Raw genomic sequence first — 19,451 nt, forward strand, 5'->3', positions numbered from 1 at the left:
AGGAGCCATGCAGGAGCTGTGCAAAAGCTGTGCAGGAGACATGCATGGGCTGTGCAGGAGCTGTGCAGGAGCTGTGTGAGTGCTGTGTAGGAGCCGTGCATGAGCTGTGTATGAGCCATGAAGCAGGCATGCAGGAGCCATGCAGCAGCCGTGCAAGTGCCGTGCAGGAGCCGTGCAAGATCTGTGCAAAAGCTGTGCAGAGCCATGCAGCAGGCGTGCAGAGCTGCACAGAGCAGCACAGAGCAGTGCAGCCCGATGCAGCCCCGTGCACCCCGGTGCCTCCCGGTGCCTCCCGGTGCCCCCCTCCCGTTCCGTCCCGCTCCCGCCTCCCCCCCCCAAGTTCCCGCCGCCCCTGCACGTGCCGGGGGCGCGAGGGGGGCGTGGCCTCCCCGCGATGGGCGTGGCTTCAGAGGGCAGGGGGGCGTGGCCTCGTGCGGCGGGGGGAGGGGGCGTGGCCGGCGGCGGAAGTGCGGGGGCGGGGCGGCGGCGGCCGTCGCCGGGGCGGAGGAGGGGCGGCGGCGGCGGCAGCGGGGGGGGGCTCCCGCTGCGGGCCGGGCCATGCGGCGGCCGTAGCGATGCAGCGAGCGGAACTGCGGGACGGGGAGGCGGCGGCGGCGGCCGCGGCCTCGTACCGGGTGCTCAGCCGCCTGCTGGGCTATGGGGCCGCAGCGGAGGCGGGCGCGGTGGCGGCGGGCGGCGGCGGCGCCGTTACCGGCGGGGCGGGCGCGGGGCCCACGGGCCCCGGCGGGGGGCGGCTGCCGCTGCCTCTGCCCCTCCCCGCCGCGGCGGCGGCTCTGCCGGGCGGCGGGGCGCTGCGGGGCCCCCGTCCGCCGCCGCAGCTGATGGTGTTCCGCAACGCGGCCGAGGGGCGGCCCGGAGAACCGGAGGACGGCGGCCCCGCGGCGGGCGGCGGCGGCGGAGAGGGCCCCGCGGCGGGCGGCACCGAGCTGCTGTGCCCGCGGCACCGCTGCGCCCTGGAGCCCAAAGCGGCGGCGGCGGCGGCCGCGGGGCGCTGGGGGCCGCCGGGGGGGCTGGAGCTGCAGCTGGCGGCGCTGGGGCTGCGGCCGCCGGGGCTCGGCCCCAAGGGTCCCGGGGGGTGCCCGTGCCTCGGGCCGCCGCCGCCCGCCGGCCCCGCCGCCGAGGAGACGAGCGATGCGCTGCTGGTGCTCGAGGCGCTGGAGCCCGACGAGGCCGGCAGCGGCTCGGAGGAGGAGGCGGGGAGCCCCGACGGGCAGGAGCCGCCGCGCGGAGCCGCCCGCGCCACCGGGAGGAGCGGGACCGGACCCGGTGCCAGCCTCGGTCCCGGTGCCGGTGCCGGTCCCGGCCCCGTGCTGCCGCCGCCCGGGGCAGGCTGCAGGAAGGGCTCGCTGCGGGTCCGCCTCCGCCGCCTCTTCCGCACCAAGAGCTGCAGCGGAGGCTCGGCCGCCGGGGACGCCGCCGCCGCCGCCACCGGGAGCCGCCGGGCCGGGGACCTGCCCGCCTCGGCCGGGAGCCTGACCGATGTGTGCGGGGCCCGCGGCCGCGAGCAGGAGGCGGGCAGGTACGGGACGGGATGGGATGGGATGGGATGGGATGGGGGTAATGGGGGGGGCACCGGGAAGCGGCCACCCCCGGTCTGCCACCAGCTGCGGGACCGGGGAGGTCGGGGGGGGTCTCCCGGGGGGAGTGGGATGCTTCAGGCTGGGGGAGCAGCACCGGGCAGACTGCTGAGGGGGGTGCTGGTGTGGGGGGCCTGGCCTGGGGGGCCTCCACCCCCGGTAAGTGCACCCCAGGGGCACCTCTGGGGATGCTGAGCCATAAACTGGGGGCTCCCGGTGCCAGCCCCCGTTCCCTGCTGGGTTCCTGAGGGGCACGAGCCCGGCATTCGGGCTCCGGCCTTGGTGCTGTGCAGGGTGGGACCCGAGGAGGTGCTGGGGGTCCTGATCCTGGCACCCCTGCATGGGGCTGGCTGCACTGTGGGGCTTTCCATCAGCCTCTTGCTCGGCTTTCCTGCTCCTCCAGCTGCACAGCTCAGAGGCCGCAGCGTTGGTCCAATATGGGGTTTGAAAGCTGCCCTTTGCCGGTGGCTCCCGTTCCCCCGAGAGGCTGGCACGGGAGGGCACGGCGGAGCCACCGGGCTCGTGGGCTCCGGCAGCAGCTGGCCCTGCACAGGGCGCTGAGCCTGGCACCGCCAGCACCGCCTGCAGCAGCGTCTCCGTCCCGTGGCTGCTTCTAGCAGCTGCCCCCTGCATCCCGAGGTGCTGGGGTCAGTGTGGGTCCTGGATCACGTTGGTTTGAGTCGTTCACGCTGCTGTGTGAGCCTGGCTGTGCTGTGCTCCCAGTTCCAGCCTGGTGGCACGAAGGGGAGCGTTTCTGCAGAGGCCGTGAGCTGCTCGATGCCAACAGGAGAGGGCGAGGTGCCCTGGTGCTGTGCCAGCCCCGGCTGTGCTGCAGAGCCTGCTGCACCTCCGAGGGCCTCAAACTCCTCGCAGGAGGCAGGGAGAACCCTGCTGGGGCCTGGCTGCCTGCTTCTGGCCGGCCTGGAAGCAGCATTAAAGAACTGGATGGTCCTGGAGCTGTGCGGGGCTCCCAGGGCAGCATCCCTCCGGGGTGGGCACGAAGCCCCCTGCCAGGCCGGGCCCCGAGCTCCAGTCTGTGCTCACCGGGTGCTTTGGCCGTGAAGCTGTTGTGGGGGCAATGAGGCTGAAATTTCCCCCGTTGCAGCAGGGGAGGTGGCTTCCGAGGCGGGACAGCCCCAACTGCAGCGGCCCCTGGCCCGCAGCTGCTCGGAGCATCCAAGTGTGACCTCGTGGCTGGGTGCCGGAGTTTTGGGCACGGCTTCATTTCCCACGACCGACCCAACGTGCCTCCACCAGCAGCGTGCCAGCTCGCCTGTAGTGACAGTGTTTTGCTAACGCACTTGTGGTTTTGTCACTCCTCACTCTTCTTGGTGACAAGAGCGAGGAGCCCGCAGGACTTCCCCGTGGTGGGCTGCTGGCTGCGTCTCCTCGCAGAGCAGGAGGGAACCGTGGCCCTGCCTGGGCTTTCCCTTTTGCCGGGGAGTTTCATGGTCACTGCTGGGGGAAGTGCTGACTTCTCACGCTCCAGCGTCGTGGAACTGCTGTGCTAATTAGGATTTGAACAGAGGTTAGTTCAAGGTGCCTGCTGCAGCTGTTGTGGTGCGGGGACTTCTCCGCTGCCTCCAGCTTTGGGAGCCCCCTCGTGCTGAAGAGGCACGGGTGATGTGAGCGATGCTTTGTGTTCTGTGGGGTGCTGGTGGGCCCAGGTGCTCGGTGTTGGCCGTCCCCTGCCCGTTAACGGGAACGGGGTCAGCCAGGAGCCGTCCGTGCCACTGAGTGTGCGGCTCCCCCCTGGGTGCTGCTGGCGAGCGGTGCTCTTGGCCTGCAGTGGATTTATTCTGGCCATGCCTGGACATCACGGAACCGGCTCCCGGTGTGTGGAGCTGCATCCCGTAACGCCAGGCCTCGAGGCAGCACCGAGCAGCTCTGCCTCCCTCCTGCACACACGACTCAAAGCAAACCGGCCCCGGCTGGGCTCTGAGGTGCGAGAGGCTTGGAAATGAAATGTGGAACGTGAGGTGAGGCTTCTCTGTCAGGGTGTAAGGATTTCAAGGCTGCATCTGTGAAAATGCTCTTCTTGAAGCAATTTGTACCGCAGAGGTAATCGGGGGGTAGGGGACAGGGCAGGGTTGCAGGGGTTCAGGGGTCAGCCCCGAGCTGCAGAAGGTGCTGTATCAGATGGCCTGACCCTGTTCTTTTAACATATCTCCATATAATCTGCCTCAATTAGCCACGTGTGTGTGTCTGTATGTCTATTGTTTTTTTCTTGCTTTATTGTTGTTTATTTGTTGCTTATTTTGTTTTTTTGTTTTGTATCTTGTCTTTGTTTTTTGTTATTTGTTGTTTGTTGTTTGGTTGTTTTTTTATGTAGCAGGGTGGGCGAGACCTGGGGACATGCTAAAAGGCTGCCTGCAGCCACTCCATGTCAGCCTGGGCTCGTGGGGGCCCGGTGGGTGACCCCCAAATCCCCGTCTGCTGCAGCTCGAGGTGCTCCCAGCCCTGTGGACCTGTGCGGTGTCCGTGGAGCCTTCAGCCCACGTGGATTGCTTCTTGCTCTCGCCCTGCTGCAGACGGGAGCTTGCTAGAAATGAGAGATCGCAGAAATTTGCTGCTGTATTACAGGGTTTGCTGCTGCTGGCCCGCAGCGTGGCTTCGTGTCTGGCTGCTGAGTGGTGAATTGCTCCCCTTTGAGGGCAAAAAACCAGCCCTGGAGTAGGTGCGAGAGGCTTGGCATGGAAACGCTTCCAGGCGCTTCAGTGGGGTTTTGTGTATCGAGGCGCTGAGTTCTCTCAGCTCTTCTCGCGGCAGTCCTGCAGCGTTGGTTGTTTGCTCACAGCTGAGTGACCTGGAGACATTGCTGAAGAAGCACTCGGGGTGCCCTGCGAAGGGCCGGGGTGCACCCACCCATGGAGCAATCCTTCTGAGCGGGGTTTTTGGGTTGAAATAGCGGAGGTTGGACAGCTCCTGTCTCATTTTTGGTTTGTGAGGCCGTGTTCCCCTGCTCGCCCGAGCTGTGGGGCCGTGCCCCCAGCAGCATTCCCTCTGCCTAGGTCTGTACAAAGCCCTTTGGTGCTGCAAGGGCTGGTCCCCTGCGTAGGGACAGCACGGGGGTAGCTGCAGCCTCGCTATAAAACCTCTGTTTTGGGAAGGAAGCTCTGGAGGAATTGCGGCTGTTCTCGGATGCCCATCGGCCTTCTCAGCCATTCCCATCCCCTTTGATGCTCCAGGCTCAGCTTCCCGGCTCTCCGCCGCCTCCCGGCAGGTTTTGGGGAGGTGGCATCCTGCAGACACCACGCGAGGGCATTCGGTGTGCCGGCCGTGGGCACAGCCCGGGATTGCGCAGGGCCCCGACCTGTTTGTCTGAGAGGTTTGGCAATGCCTGGTCCAGAGGCACGGTGAGGAGCCTGTTGTGAAACAGCCGCTTGGCTCCGGTTACGATACTTGCTTGGGGTTTTTCTTTCCAAAGGCTTTATTAATTACCTAGTTAAGAGATTTGCTTAGTGGCAGGATGGAGACCTAGCTTTACTGGTTGTCTGTCCTACTTAAGCCAGCGCGCTGCTCCAGGAGCCGAGCGAGCAGGCGGCGTTGGGCTGCCTCGAACCCCTGTAAATCCTGGTGAAGGCTCTCCCAGTCTGCGAGATCAAATGGTGTTTTTTTTTTTTTGGGATGCGCCGAGCCTCCCCATCCCTATTCATGTTTTTTTTTTTTCTTATTTCCAACAGGAAACACAGACTGACAAGAACTCAAAGTGCCTTTTCCCCGGTTGTTTTCAGCCCCCTCTTCACAGGTAAGGATTGGAGAGGTGTACGGTTGGGTCTCGCTGCCCCTCTCCTCCCCTCCTAAGCCGTGACCCTGGGGGCAGCCCCGGTGTCCTGCGTGGCCTCAAACCCGACCCAGTAGGAGCTGCAGAGGACGGGGGTGTTTCACATCAGCACTTTGCAGTTTCTCCTGTGGAGACGTGGGTCTGAGCTGTGCCAGAGGCGAGGCTCCTTCCTCCACGGGGGTGTTTTACTCCGGTGGTTTGGGGGCTCCCTGCGGGGCTGGGGCTGTGCCCGTGCGCCCCTCCTGTGGTCCGAGGGGAGCCAGCAGCTGCGGGGCTGAAACCGCCCGGTGGGGCAGCAGCTCCCCAGCAGCTGCCGCTCTCTGCCCGCTTCCTGCTGGTTTCTGGCCTTCCTCTTTCTGCTGGGGGAAGCTGGCTGCTTTATAAATGGCACGAGGGGGAAGTCCTGCTCTGCTGGCGGCCGATACCGAGAGCCTGCTGCTCACAGTCATGTGCCTGGGGCTTTCTCAGTGAGAGCTCCCCAGCTGTGGGGCTCGGGTCCTCCGTGGGTGCCGTAAAACCCACGGAGAGCAGGGCTGGGGGCACGAAGGAGGTGCTGCAGAGCTCAGGAACAAAGTGAACGTGTTTCGAGGGGCTTGCTGCAGGGCTCAGGACTTGCAGGTTCTCGTGGCTCCTTCAGCCCTGCAGGGATGGAGTCGTCGGGGGGCGATGGGGCTGTGCCGGTGCCGCTCTCATCCCCGTTCTGGTAGCAGGGCAGCGTGGGGAGGCTGCTCCCTGCGAGATGTGACTGGTTCTGTGTGTGCCACACGTGTGTGTTCAGCAAATCCAGGCTGGTGGAAGCAGAAGCTGCTCCCGGCACTGTCAGCTGTCGCTAGGGGAAGCTGCGGGCAGGGATCTGCGGCTCTCGTGCCTCCTGCTGACGGCGCTCCGTGGCCGTGCGTGCTGAACGTCCCGGCTTCAAAGGAATATTTAACAGAGGGGAGAGCGTGGAGTGGGCAAGTTCCTGCTCTAAATCTGGGAGGCTGCTTTAATTGCTAGCTTATCCCATTAAATGTTCTTAAAATGGCTCGTGTCAGTTTTTGCAAGCCGGTGGAGCGGTGGCGGTGTCCTCCAGGAGCTGTTCCTGTGCCAGCATCCCCAGAGCGAACGTGTCTGCTCTGTCACCACTTTCATTTGTTGGTGACTTCGGCCTTACCCAGCTGAGGTCTGCGTGTGGAGGATTTCTGAGGCTGGGGCTGCAAAAAGGCTCAAAGGCCTGGCCCAGCTTGCTTGGGTTTCCTGGTGACTTGCTTCCAGGTCAGCGCGAGGGCTGAGCTGGGGCTGGCAGAGGTCCTTGGGGAAGCTGTCCCTGCCTCCAGTGACCCCTTCTCGGGTGTGCTGGGCTGCAGGGGCACGTGGCTGCCATTGCTGCTGCTCGGGGAAGGGTTTGAAAGCCGGGCTGCTGCAGCCCCCCTTGGTCTCGTCACACTCTGTTTGTGCGAGGCGAGGCGCCCAGCCTACGTGGCCGCTTTATTGGTAGGGCGTGGAAATGAAAGGCTGGCTGCGTGCGTGTGCACCCACACCCATTGCTCCCCCAGGGAGAAGGTGCCGTGGATAATAACCAGGCCTAAATACCCCTCGTAACGCTGCTCATTAGCAGATAGGCCTTCCACAGGCAGGGGGGAGCTGAGTCAGTGCTGCCCTGCGCGACAAATACCTGGAGGTGCTGGCCGAGGGGCCGGGGAAGGGTTTCCATCCGGAGCAGATTTGGGGCTCTGAACCCAGGAGTCGAAGTCTGACAGTCCCTGGGACCGTGGCTCAGGTGCGTGTGGTGCTCTGGTGTTGGTTCGTGACAGCTGGGTTCGATTTTGGTATTTTGGAAAGTTCCTCGGTGGTGCTAACCCCGCTCAGTCCTCTCCCCAGGGGTTAGCTGGTTTCCTTCTGGTTCTGTGTTTGATGCTGATGGTTTAACCTTGATTTCATGGCTTTGTTTTTCTCTCATGAATTTAGATTAATTTTAGGCTTTGTTGGTTTATGCTGGACATCTTGGTTTGTGTCGTCCTTTTCCCAGAAGTGAATTAATTCCAACTGGAATTAACAGGAGCATTATCTCATAGCTGCGTGCCAGCAGGGTAGGGCAGTCGATCCATTTCCCAAGAATTACACCAAGTGCCAGCCCTGTACGTTGGTGACGAGCACTGCAGGAGCTTGGTGCTTCCCCATCGCCTGCTGCACCTGGATCTGTGTCCATCGCTCCCTTACTGCTCGTGGGCAGGGTCCCAGCCCCTTCCCCTCTCCCCCCGTGTGCCCGGGAGGTGCAGCACTGACGGTCTTGCTCTGCCAACCTGCAGGTGAAACGGTGTCACTGGTGGACGTGGACATCTCCCAGCGAGGACTGACCTCCCCTCACCCTCCAACGCCGCCGCCTCCTCCTCGACGAAGCCTCAGCTTGCTAGGTATGGCCCCGTGCCTCTGGAGAGCCCGTCCGTGTGTCTGTCCAGGAGCACGGGAGCTGTCTGTCTGCCCGTGCTGCTCCCCCTGCCCCAGCAGGATTTCTTGCTGCTGGTGTCGGTGTTTCTTGGAGATGGGGCAGGAGGGGAGGGTTGTGGCGGAGCCGTGCGAGGTGGGACGTGAGGTGCGGGTGTCGCAGTGTCTCCTGCCCACGAAAACATCCCTCCCTCCTTCCCTCCCTCCCTCCCTTCCTCCCTTCCATCGCCTGCCCTGGCTGGTTCCCTCCCCTGCCTCTGTGGAAGGGAGGTTTTGGGGAGGACGGTGCCAGGAGCTGCTCTGTGGAGGAGGCTCCCCTCGGAGCTTAGCACCAGTGAGCACTCGGTGAGGTGAGCAGCACCCGAGCGCACATCCCATGTGCTAGGGCAGTGTTGTGCCTGCAGAGTCACCTGTAAATGCTGTCCTGTGCTGCTGCCTGGAGGGAGCTGGGCTGGGGAAATAACTCCTCCTCTCCAGGTGTGTGTGCACAAACCTCTGAGCGTGCTGAGGATGGGGTCCCTTTGGCACCGCAGCGGTGCCCTGCTCTCAGGAGCTGGCGGAGCACCGAGAAGAGCTCCATCTTCTGCTCCAGGCTGTGCTCGGTGCTGGTTTGCTCAGCAGTGCAGGGCTCGCTCGCTTTCTGTTTTCTGAATGTCTCTCGCCTCTGTTCTCTCCTAGATGATATCAGTGGGACGCTGCCTACATCTGTCCTAGTGGGTCCGATGGGGTCTTCCCTGCAGTCTTTCCCTCTGCCTCCGCCTCCTCCACCCCATGCCCCAGGTCAGCTTAGCTTTAGCAGCAAGGCTTTGGTTCTCCAGGGATTTGGACTTTGCAGCTCTCCTTGGTAAACTTTAAGGCTGCACTTCAGACTCTAACAGCAGCGGTGCTGCCCGCTCAGGGACACGCGGTGCTACTGATGGTGTGCCATTGTGGCAAGGCTCTGCTTTCCTGGCCTTGGTTCTTTGTTTTCTGTGTGCTGTGGCTCTTTTGTTGCCCCCCAGTCGTTTTCCTGAAGCTTGTAATCGCGCCAGCTTTATTCTCAGTTCAGCATCTCCCATTTTCTCTGCTTCTTCTTGGGCTCAGCAGAAGCACAGCCCCTGGCTGCGGACGGGTCCCTGTGCCTTGGTGTCAGCAGTGTCAGGCAGCAGCTGTAGGAGCAGGGCTTAGCTCAGGAGCCCAGGCTCTAACCAGCACGTGAGGATGTTCCTTACGCAACTCCCCTTTGGTTTTCAGTTTCCTGCCCTTCAGGACCCACGGGGCTTTAATTGCCCCCTTGTTATGAGCTGTGTTGGGATGGGTTAATTCCTTCCAGCTGGTGCCACCTGGCACTTCCCCCGGCTTCCCTCCAAGCTGGCTGAAGGAAATAGGTGAGGGCTCCGAGTGAGTCACCTTGGAAGAGCCAGGTGGTGACTGCTGCCGTGTCCTTCACGAGGACGCTGTCCTTCTGTCCATCAGTCCTGCCTCCTCAGCTCCTGCCCTGCCCTCTGGAGCCGGGTGTGCCGGGGGACGGGGTGGCTCAGTTTTGGGGTGAGCTCCCGAGGGGTGACCGTGTCCCGGGCCATTTCTCCCTCTGCAGACGCCTTCCCCCGGATCGTGCCCCTCCGGCCCATGGAGACGGCGCCCAGCCAGCCCGCCCCCCACCTCCAGTGCCCCCTGTACCGGCCGGACTCGAGCAGCTTCGCAGCCAGCTTGCGGGAGCTGGAGAAGGTAACGTCCTGGTGGGGGGTGCTGGCAGCACGGCACCTCGGGAGGGGGAGGCTGCAGGTCTAGGCTGTGGTTTTGGGGGCTGGCCAGGAACAGAAGTTTAAGGCAGGGCCAGAAAACACCACCTGCCTTTTTCCCAGTGAGGTCTTTGAGTCTAGGGCAGCATCCTTCACGTGTGGAAGAGCTGCCATGGTCACATCTGTTCTTGCACTACTTCTGGGTGCTGGATGTGATATCGCTTCTGGATGCGAAAGCACCGAGTCCTAACCATCCATTTTCCTGCTGAATGGAACCAGAAACTTAAATTTTGGGATTAAAAGTGAACTAACGATAGCAAATAGTGCAGTTTTCGGTCGGTGATGCAGTCCTCCTTGCTTGTATTCTGCTGACGTTCCGTGTCTCGCTTCCGCAGTGCGGGTGGTACTGGGGGCCCATGAACTGGGAGGACGCGGAGATGAAGCTGAAAGGGAAGCCGGATGGGTCCTTCCTGGTCCGAGACAGCTCTGATCCCCGTTACATCCTGAGCCTCAGCTTTCGGTCGCAGGGCATCACCCACCACACCCGGATGGAGCACTACAGAGGTAAGGGCCCCGGGGAGCTCTGGGGGGGGCGGTGGCTGTGGGCAGCCTGGTCTCAAGGTCCCAAATCTCTGCCCAAAGCATTGATGCAGCAGAAAAGAGGGAGCAGCAGCAGCGTGTCCTCACTCTGTGTCCTGCATTTAACCCTGATGTCTGTGCCTTGGGCACAAGTTTCCTTAAAGCTATGAAAAACTGGGGAATAGAGGAGTTCCCCACGCCTCTTTTCCAAAGTGAGCTTGAAGGGAATGGTGATGGGGAGCTCTGAGATCCACCATCAGCAAGATGTGATGTAGCAGGGGCCATCGTTTGCAGCTGTCCGATTCCCCAAACTGAGCTGGTTTCCCTGTGAGATGGGAGGCAACCTGACCCCACAGCTCAGCACCTTGCTTTGTTCTGCAGGGGGTGGGACGCTCGGCAGCGGTGCCAGCTGCCCTCGGAGCAAGGCGAAAGTTTCAGCTCTGCTGCTGTGGGCGTTTGTTCTGAGAACCTTGTGGTGTTTGCGCCCTTTCTTCCTGCCATGTGCTGTCGTGCATGGGGTCTGTCTCACCTCGCCCACATGCTTTTTCTGCTCATCTTCAGATGTGGTTTTCCGTATCGAACCCCAGCGCAGGCAGCTGCCCTCGGGCCGAGCAAAAAAGCCTGAGAAGGCTCAGCAGGGGCGGGGGGAAGGCATCGTCAGGGCTGTGGACCTGCCCTGTACCCAGTGGGCAGGCTGTAATAACAGCTGCCTGCAGAGCGCTGTCATTAGGTGTGCTGCCAAATGATGGGTTCTGCGGCTTCCCAGGCAGCTGCTGGAGCAAACAGGGGTTTGTGACCTTTCGGGGCAAAGCTCCCCCGTTCCCCCTTTTTGCCCTCGCTCTGGGGGTGTCGCTGTGTCACCCCCCTCCATGAGCACTGCTAGAGCTGATCGACCCAGCAGAGGTTCTGGTCTTGAGCCCCTCTGGTGGGAAGGTGCCCCAGCGTTAATTGTAGCCTGTCTGGAGCTGGTTGCCCTGACCATTGCGTAAGGAGGGCTGACTTTCATCACCCTGTCCTTGGGGAACCTGTAAGCAGCACTTCCAGCCGGGGGAGATGTGAGGTCGGCTGCACAGAGGATGCTTGCTCATAACTGAGCTTCGGATCCACCTGCTGCTGCCGCCGTTCCTTGCTTTGGGGCTGGGGTGCTCGTTCTCAGAGCTCCCTTAGCCAGGTGTCCTTCCCTCCTTTCCCTCAAACTGCATTTCTTGCTGCACGTGGTGAAGGCTGCTGGTGCTGCCACCATCCCCCCAGCAGCGTTTCCAGCCGTGGCACTGCATCAAGAACTTCATTCCTGGGTCCAGTGCTTCTGTCTGTGTCCGTGGCTCTGCGCTCGCCCTGGGCTGGCTGCCTCGTGCTGAATGCACTGCAGCAGCGTGCAGAGCTCTGATAAACCATGGAGATGACAAATGGTGGGGCTGAGGGAACGGTAAAGAGATAAATGCTTGACCTTCAGGTTTCAGATACTTGAGAGGAAGAAAACATAATTCTTTTTTTTTTTTTTTGAGAGCTGAGTAGGCAGGCGGGGAGGCTGGTGTTTGTGCAATAACCCCCCAGTGATTGTCCTTTGCATCTACTTGCCACTTGTAAGGGCTGATTCAGATCAGAGATTGCTGCTGCCTGAATGTTTAGCAGGTGCTGACCTGGAGCAGCAGTGCCTCCTGCGTCAGGTGGCGGTGCCAGCCGGGCTGCAGCTCTTAGGGGCTGTCACCTGGCCTTTAACACACCAGTCCCACCAGTAAGTGCCTCTTCCTGCTGCCAGTGCTCCTGTAACGTGAAACCCTTCTGTTCTTTTGGAAGGGACCTTCAGCCTGTGGTGCCATCCCAAGTTCGAGGACCGCTGCCAGTCTGTGGTGGAGTTCATAAAGAGAGCGATCATGCACTCCAAAAACGGGAAGTTTCTTTACTTCCTGCGATCCAGGGTCCCAGGTGAGTGTCCCACAGGGTCTGGGGATGACTCTTGCTCTGTGGTTAGCTGCTGGCGTGTGCTGGAGACAGCTTGGTTCAGCTTTTGTCTACTCCATCCCTCAGCTGCTTGGCTAGTACAAAAAAAAGCTGCTCCCTCTGCCAGTTACTTGGCTACTAAAGCCCAGCTGCCTTCCCTCCCCCAGTCTCGGGGCTGCTTTGCTGAGAACCCTCCCCGTCCTTTGCAGCTTCCCAGTTCTCCCTTTGCTGAGACCCACCTGGGGCTGCCGAGAGGAGAGGCATTAACTGGGGTGTGGGAGCACTTCCAAGAGGAGCTAAATGGGAGCCTGGAGTGGTGGATGCTGGAGGTTCAGAGTCCCCGGGGGGACCGTGGTGCCAGGGCACATCCACAGGCAGGTGCTCGCAAGCACGGGGGAGCGTTGGGAAGCGTTGTTGGAGCACGTTTGATTGCGTGATGCTGGGATTGCAGAGTGCTTCTTCTCCCATCCAGCAAAGCCTGGGCCTGAATGGGCTCACATCTGCCTCCTGCGAGAGCCAGGCTGGCAACTGGGTCAGCGTCTTTATCAATTTTTTTTTTCTGGTTTTGGCTCGGCTGTCATTGCGTGTCAGAAAGGCAGCTGAAAATCCAGCGTGAAAGAAAGGGGAGAGCCTGCCAAGTGAACAAATATGCCCCTTACTCGGGAGGGAGCAGGAGCTGCAGGGAGGGTGGGAGGTGATGCTTGAGCAGAGCCCCAGAGCAGGAAGGGGAACGCGGCTGTGGTGAAGCAGAGGGGCAGGACCGGGCTGGGATGTTCCTGGCTTCAGAATGGCTCTGGCTCGCCCTCGGGATCGGAGCAGAGCCGGAGTCGTGGCCCAGACCTGTTCAGTGTTGCCCCCTGCTGCAGAGGTGGCCGATAGCTGGAAGCTGACCTGTAACGTGGCCGTGCTTTCGGGGAGGAGAAGGCTGCAAAGCTACTGCCGTGTGTCCTGCCTCCAAGGGTTTCCTTCAACTTTAAAATACAAAACCACTTCACCTTCCCAATCCGCAGCCCTGCTCCCCTTGGGAACAGAGCTTTGTGGACTCGCCAGCTCTACAGGCAAATGCCTTCGCAGAAAGGATTTGCTCTAGAAAATGTCTTTCAAAGAGGAAAGGGAGCCCCTGAGCTGCGCCTGCACCTGATGGGGGGTCCCTCGCTGCCTGGTGCCAGCCCCACTCCTGCTCCTGCGCCCCTCCGTCCGTGTGCGGCCACGGTCCTGGGCGCTGCTCGGGGCTGCTTTGCCTCAATGCCTGCTCTTTAGTGGGAGAATATTTAGGATCTGCAGCTCCCCGGCGTCCTCGTTTGTGCTGTGCTCCTGCTGAAGTGCTGCCGGCCTCCCAGAGGAGGGGGATGTTTCCAGCGAGCTCCTGGTGCTGGGGCACGCGGCCAGCGCAGCGTGCAGAGCTCGTGCTGTGGCCCTGGCGCTGCTGGCTGCGCTCCCGGAGGCTGATTCCTTTTTGGTAGAATAAGGAGGGGGGGGGGAACCCGGCCTTCAATTGATTCCTGTTCTTTGCTTTCTCAAAAGCTGGCTCACAGCTTCCTGAGCTGCCTGGAGCAGTTCTGAGCCCATCTTAGTGTGAAGAGCTTTCCCTTTTCTCCTTTCACTCGGCTGCCCTCAGAGACAGGCCAGCAGGAGGGGGTTAGAGTGTAACTAGCTCGGAATCCTTCTGTAAAGACAGATAAAACCTTACCCTGTGAATGAGCCCGGCTCCCGTAGATCCTTTCTGGTGCTCCTGCTGACCTCTCGGTTCTGCGGGCTTGATTGTTGCTCTTAACTCGGGGGGAGGAGGTTGTGGGGCGGGGGGCAGCTGGAGGCAGCCCCTTTTCAGCCGTGCCGGGCTGCTCCCTGCGTGGGGAGCTGGCTCTGCCGGGGCTGCTCCCGCCTCTGCCTTTGTGCCCAGCCTCGTGACCCCAAGAATGAGCAACTCCTGCGCAGTTTGAGCTGTCCAAACCCCCAGCCTTTTAGTGCCTCCATACAGCTCCCCGAAGGGCTGTGCAGAGCAAAGTGGACGTGCCGGTCATGCTGCCTGCCTTTCCCTTTGGCTTTCTTCTCACCGCTGGTCCTGGGGGAGAGGAGGTTGGGAGTTGGCAGTGTCCTGGATCCCTGGTGGCTGCAGGAGCCCTGTGAGGAGAGCTGGAGGGAGCTGCAGCCTGGTGAGGGAGGCTGGAGGTAGCTCGTGGCATCGCCCGTGTTCGGCCAGTGCTGAGCTGCCTGGGCACAGCCTCACAGAGCTGGGGCTCCCCGGGACCAGCGCTTCCTTTGGGGACCGGTTATGGTTTGTTCTGACAAAACTCTTCTCCAATATCGCTTTCTTCCCAAAGGTCTCCCCCCGACACCCGTCCAGCTCCTGTATCCAGTCTCCAGGTTCAGCAACGTCAAATCCCTTCAGCACCTTTGCCGCTTTCGGATCCGGCAGCTGGTCCGGATCGACCACATCCCCGAGCTGCCGCTGCCCAAGTAAGTCCCGAGGATTTTGGGGAGAAGTTGCTGTGGCTTCGTCTGCCACTCGCCATGGCAGGCAGGAGACCTCTGTGTCGGCAGCAGGGGCTCTGGGAGGGAGCAGTTGGTGCTTTTGGCCTCGGGTCAGCAGGATGAAGGTGTTACGGGCACTGCCAGGAGCACGGGCTCCAGTTTCTGCTGGGGGAGAGGCCCTGCTCCCCCCTTTGCAGAGGCTGGCATGGCCGTGGCTCGGGGCTGAAGCTCCTGCCCTGCCTTCCCTAGGCCCCTGATCTCCTACATCCGCAAGTTTTACTACTACGACCCCCAGGAGGAGGTGTACCTGTCGCTGAAGGAAGCCCAGCTCATCTCCAAACAGAAGCAGGAGGCCGAATCCTCCACGTAGCGAGGCCGGCGGGCCCCTCGTGTTGCATTCACTGAAGGTACGTGTGTGCTGCTGGGCCCGCGGGGCGCAGCCTCAACCAGGCCGCTCCCTCTGACTGCGAAGGAGAAGGCAAAATCCTCCCTGAGGAGGCTGTCTGCTCCCACCAGCCTTCTCCCTGTACTTCTGGGGAGACGAGCAAGGCTTCTGCCGCTTGCTTGTGCCTGTTTTGTGCCTTCACAGGCCTGCGAAGCCAAACCCCAGGGGTCTGGGCAGATTTGGCCACATCGGGCGGGCTGCTTGATGCCTTTCCTCTCTCTCTCCCCCGCCAGGAATTTGGTTGTTGCCATCCAGTAGCCCAAGTCAGGCAGTGGTGGGGACGAGGCCTGTGAAGGTGAAGCCTGCTTCTGTGGTGTGACTTCTGCTCTCAAGCTCTTTCATCAAGAGAAGAGGGCTCAAGACTCCTAAGAAGCACAGCAGAAGGGGACCGAGGGGCTCGGCTCCTGGCTGAGGGCGAGGGGGCCTCGGAGGCAGCTGAGCCCAGCTCGCGGACTCCTGGCAGAACAAAGAATGTCACGGCACTCTGTACGAGCTGTGGAAAGTTTTATTTTTGATGTCTTCATTTTTATTTTTATTTTTTAATTTCGGTTTATTTTCAGCATGAGAAACACTGTCTTATGATCAGCTGAATTTTATTATCCTCCCTTGGAAACTTCGAGGTGAGGAGAGAGAAGGGGACTCTCTGGGAAGATCGCCTGCTCTGGGCACCGTGGTGGGACTGCCCTGCGGAGGGGAGGCAGCCGGAGAGCTGCTGGGGGCAGCCGGAGCCAGGACCTCAGCAGTTCCCCAGAGCAGCCCCAGGGGAGCACGGGGCACGGCTCCCCTGCTCCCTGCCATCTGGAGAAGAGGGCCAGGCCTCGTCCCGGGCAGCCGGGCTTTGCAGGATGGCCTTAAATAAAGCTGGGCCCGAGGAAGGAAAAGCCCGCGAGCCGTTCGGATGTCCCGGAGCCTTCTGCCACACGGCGTGGCCGCTGCTGCAGCGGGGAGCGAGGGCTGCCCCTCGGGGGGGGGGCGGCGTTCCCCTCGGCAAACACTGGAAGATTTCACTGGAAGGTGGCAGGGCTGTCGCTGGGACCCTGGCAGCAGCCCGTGGACCGAAGGTACCTGCTGAAGGGATCCCGGGACGTGCACTTTGAGCCTCTCTGCTGGCTGTCTCTAGAAGCTGTGAATAAAGTGGCTTTCTACTGAGGTCTGGAGGGTCCCCATCGGTGGCTGCTGGGGCATGGAGTGACTTGAGTCTGGGGTGACTTGGAGCAAGGAGCAGCTGAGGGTTCTTCTGAGGGTTCTGGAGCTCGCTGCTTCCCCTTCCTGGGATGTCCGTGGAGCCACAGCAGCCAGGACCAGGACACCGGGAGGAACGGCAGCTCGTGCTGAGCTGCTGGGCTTAGCTCTGGCTGCAGCACCCGCGTCCCTCTCGGTCCTGCTCTGTTTCATCCATTGCAGCAGCTGCAAAGAGTTTGCATTTCATGGTGAAGTTTAAAGCTTGCCCGAAGCGATGCTGAGGATTCTCAAAGGATCTTTTCTCCTGCGTTGAAACCAGCCCGTGTTCTGGGGTGACAGAAACGCCCCCGTCCCACAGCCACGATGCTGTGTGTGGCCTGGGTCTGCGGATGGGGTCAGTGCCCCGTGAGCTGGATGCGGTTGTTCGGGAGCTGCTGGGACTTTGTTCTCGCCCCGTGGAATGATCGATGTCCTTGAATTAGGCACAGTCCTGTGGATCTTAAAGCAGCCTTGAAAAATCCCGATTGTCTGCCTATGCCAAGCGCTGCTGCGAAGGGTGCTAACTAATCCTGCTCTCCCTTTCTGAACCACCACCTCTGGCCTCGCTTTCAGTCTTGGATAAAAAAAAAAAAAAAAAAAAAGGGTTTTTATGAGATTTGGCTTCCAGATGAAACCAATAATCTTCAAAATCTGTAGAAATACCTCACTGGACACTACCCGCTGCTGGTTGCGTTGTGTTGTTGGATATCAGGACGGGGCGGCTGCCCCACAAGGTGCTGGCGTTCGTCCCCCTGCAGCCCTTGCTGTGTCCCCCCCTGTAGCCCCCCAGCTCCTTCCAAGCCATCAGCCTGCAGAAGGAGCAGCTGCTCCGACCAACGCACAGCACGACGGGGGGAGGCAGCCGTGGCCTTGTGCAAGGGAAACCTGAAGATCAGAGCCCCGAAAATCAGCTCACCCGGCCCTGCTGCCCCTCAGCTGCCACCAGGCTGAGGGTTTGGATCTTCCAACTTACCCGAATGCTGGAACAGAAAATCCTCCCCACAGCCACGGCTGGGCTGATGCTTCAAGTGTCTTACACCGCGCCGCAAAGCAGGAGTGCGCCCCATGGAAAGGTCTGCAAAGCTTCCACCCCCCCAAAGGAGATCCCGGAGATGAGGACACGAGGGCACGGGGTCGGTGATGTTCTGGCTGTGACCTCCTGGCCAGCAGTGTGACCTGGGGGAGCTGTGACTGTCCCCTTGTCACAGGCTGGCATCTCCCAGGCGTGGCGGTGGCAGCATTTTCGTTCCATCTCTGGTCTGGTCTGGGGGGAGTTGGGCATTACTGGTGCAATAACAGCTGGGTTTGGGAAGGGGAATGGCCAGACTGGGGGAGCAGCAGCACTGGGATGGGGCATGGGGCCGGCTGTGCCCTCAATGGGGACAAAAACGCACAAACCTGCTCTGCAGTGGCAGCAGGGTGGGACAGCCCCCATGTCCATCAGGAGCTCCGTGACACCCCTGTCCCTAAAACACCCCGGGTGTGGGGCAGCTGCTGGGTGCTGCCCGGCTGCCCCGCTGTGCTGCTGTGCCTGTCCTCGTGCCAGGACGCTGTTTGCCTGGCAGTTCTCAGCTCAGCATCGATCTCCTTTCGCGGCCAAAGGAAGGGGAAGAAGAGGTCAGCGTGGTTTGTCTGGGCAGCCTTGAGCCCCCTGTGCTGCTGGGGGGGGAGCAGGAGGGGGCTGAGCACCCAGAAACCTCCTCCTGCCCCCCTGGGCATGCAGCACCTTACATATTTACATATCTGTCCCAATTTAAACCCCAGAGATTTTCTCATGGAAATATTTTCTGTGTGAGCACGTGCAGGGAGGCAGTGAGCTGGGGGCAGTGCGAGGCCGTGCCCCCCCCAGGAGGCTTGGTGATGCTTGGGGGAGCCCTTTTTGGGGAGCCCTTTCGGGGCTCCCCAGCAGCAGGCCCCCCAAGGAGGCACCTTGCAGCCTTCGGCCTCGTTCTGTGCAGTTAACATCCGACACCTGCATGGTTTTACGCTGAGCCTGCCCCTTGGGGGGCCGGGTGCACACCCCCAGCCTTTACCTGGGAAATAAATCCCTGGTGGAAGCTGGGGGGGGGCTCCCAGGTGGAAACGGAGCCGGGGGCAGGAGCGGAGGGCAGCGAGCAGCAGGGCTGGGGGGCTCTGACCGGGCACCGCTTCCCGTAGAAATGCAGCTTTGCTTAATTTTCTTTGATTTTTATTTTATTTTGTGTGTGTGTGTGTGCTTAATTTATTAAAATAGTTGCTGTATAATTTATTTTCATAAACTATATTAAAAAAAAAAAAGTTACTAAATGGTTAAAAAAAAAAAAAAAAAGAACAGACTTGCAGGCCAATCTTTCAGAAGAAGAAATGTTTTTTGATATAACACGCCGAATGCACTTTGGGTGCGTTTGGTTATTTTTGGGGGTGTGGGGGGGGGAAGCCTGGCTGTACTGGGGGCTGTCTGTACATATTGTGTTCATAGGCATGTTGGGCATCCCGTGGGGAAGCTGGGGTGAAGCTCCCAGGTTTTGTAAGCGGGCAGTGGGGGAGCGCTGCCCTCGGTGTTTGTAACTCCTTTTTAGCGTCGTTTTGACCCCTGTTTTTTTGTTTTTTTTTTTTTGGTTTGGGGGGGGCGGGAAGGGAGAGAGCGGGGGCTTGAAATAAAACGATTGGAAATTGTTCGGTGCTGTGTGGTGCCTCGAGCCCGATTTGGGGGTCCCTGGGGGGGGGAAATTGGGGCTGTCTGGGGGTGGGGGGGGCACCTGCAGGATGGGGACCCCGTGCCTACCCCCCCCCCCCGCCTGGTGTCGGGGCGCTTTGAACGCCCCCGCGCTGCCGATCAAAGGCTCGGAGAGACAGAATGGGGCTGGGGGGGGGGGCGGGGGGAGCCCCCCCGGGCTGGGGCTGCTCAGAGCCGGGGCTGCTGGGGGGGGGAAATCCCGGGGAGGGAGAGTGTCTAATGGGGACAACGGGCGGCGGAGGGGGGGGGCGGGCAGCGGGGACCCCCCCGCCCCGCTCCGCTCCGCTCCGCCCAAGCCGGGAGGGTTGCAGTGGGGTGAGATGCGGAGGGGGGGGGGCTGGGGTCGCCCTCCGGGGCTGCAGACGGGGAAGCCCCGGGCCGGGGGGGTCGCGGCGGGGCCCCCACAAGGCGCCTTTGTGCGGCGGCCCCCGGCTGGCAGCGCCCCAACATGGCTCCTTGGCAGCCGCCGGCGGCCCCCGCACAAAGCCGCGTTCTTCTGCACGCCCCCCCCCCGGGCTCGGCGGGGCCGGGGGTCCTGGGGGGCCCGGAG

The 19,451-nt window shown here is 61.4% G+C and overlaps 1 protein-coding gene across 2 annotated transcripts; it reads left to right on the forward strand.

Moving 5' to 3' along the window:
- The first annotated feature begins 487 nt into the window (after positions 1-487).
- On the forward strand, positions 488-18,341 carry SOCS7 (suppressor of cytokine signaling 7). Of its 2 annotated transcripts, XM_068660662.1 has the most exons (10): positions 488-1,540; positions 5,282-5,346; positions 7,671-7,775; positions 8,485-8,586; positions 9,383-9,513; positions 9,923-10,091; positions 11,904-12,032; positions 14,369-14,504; positions 14,769-14,926; positions 15,198-18,341. In XM_068660662.1, the coding sequence occupies exons 1-9, from the start codon at positions 576-578 to the stop codon at positions 14,887-14,889; spliced, it is 1,923 nt and encodes a 640-aa protein (XP_068516763.1). In that variant the 5' UTR covers positions 488-575; the 3' UTR covers positions 14,890-14,926; positions 15,198-18,341. The 2 variants fall into 2 exon arrangements, with proteins under 2 accessions (XP_068516763.1, XP_068516764.1); XM_068660663.1 differs by lacking the exon at positions 8,485-8,586 and having other exon boundaries at positions 490-1,540.
- Positions 18,342-19,451: the final 1,110 nt, after the last annotated feature.

The sequence above is a fragment of the Anas acuta genome, chromosome 25 (genome assembly GCF_963932015.1).
Source record: "Anas acuta chromosome 25, bAnaAcu1.1, whole genome shotgun sequence".
Taxonomy (NCBI): domain Eukaryota; kingdom Metazoa; phylum Chordata; class Aves; order Anseriformes; family Anatidae; genus Anas; species Anas acuta.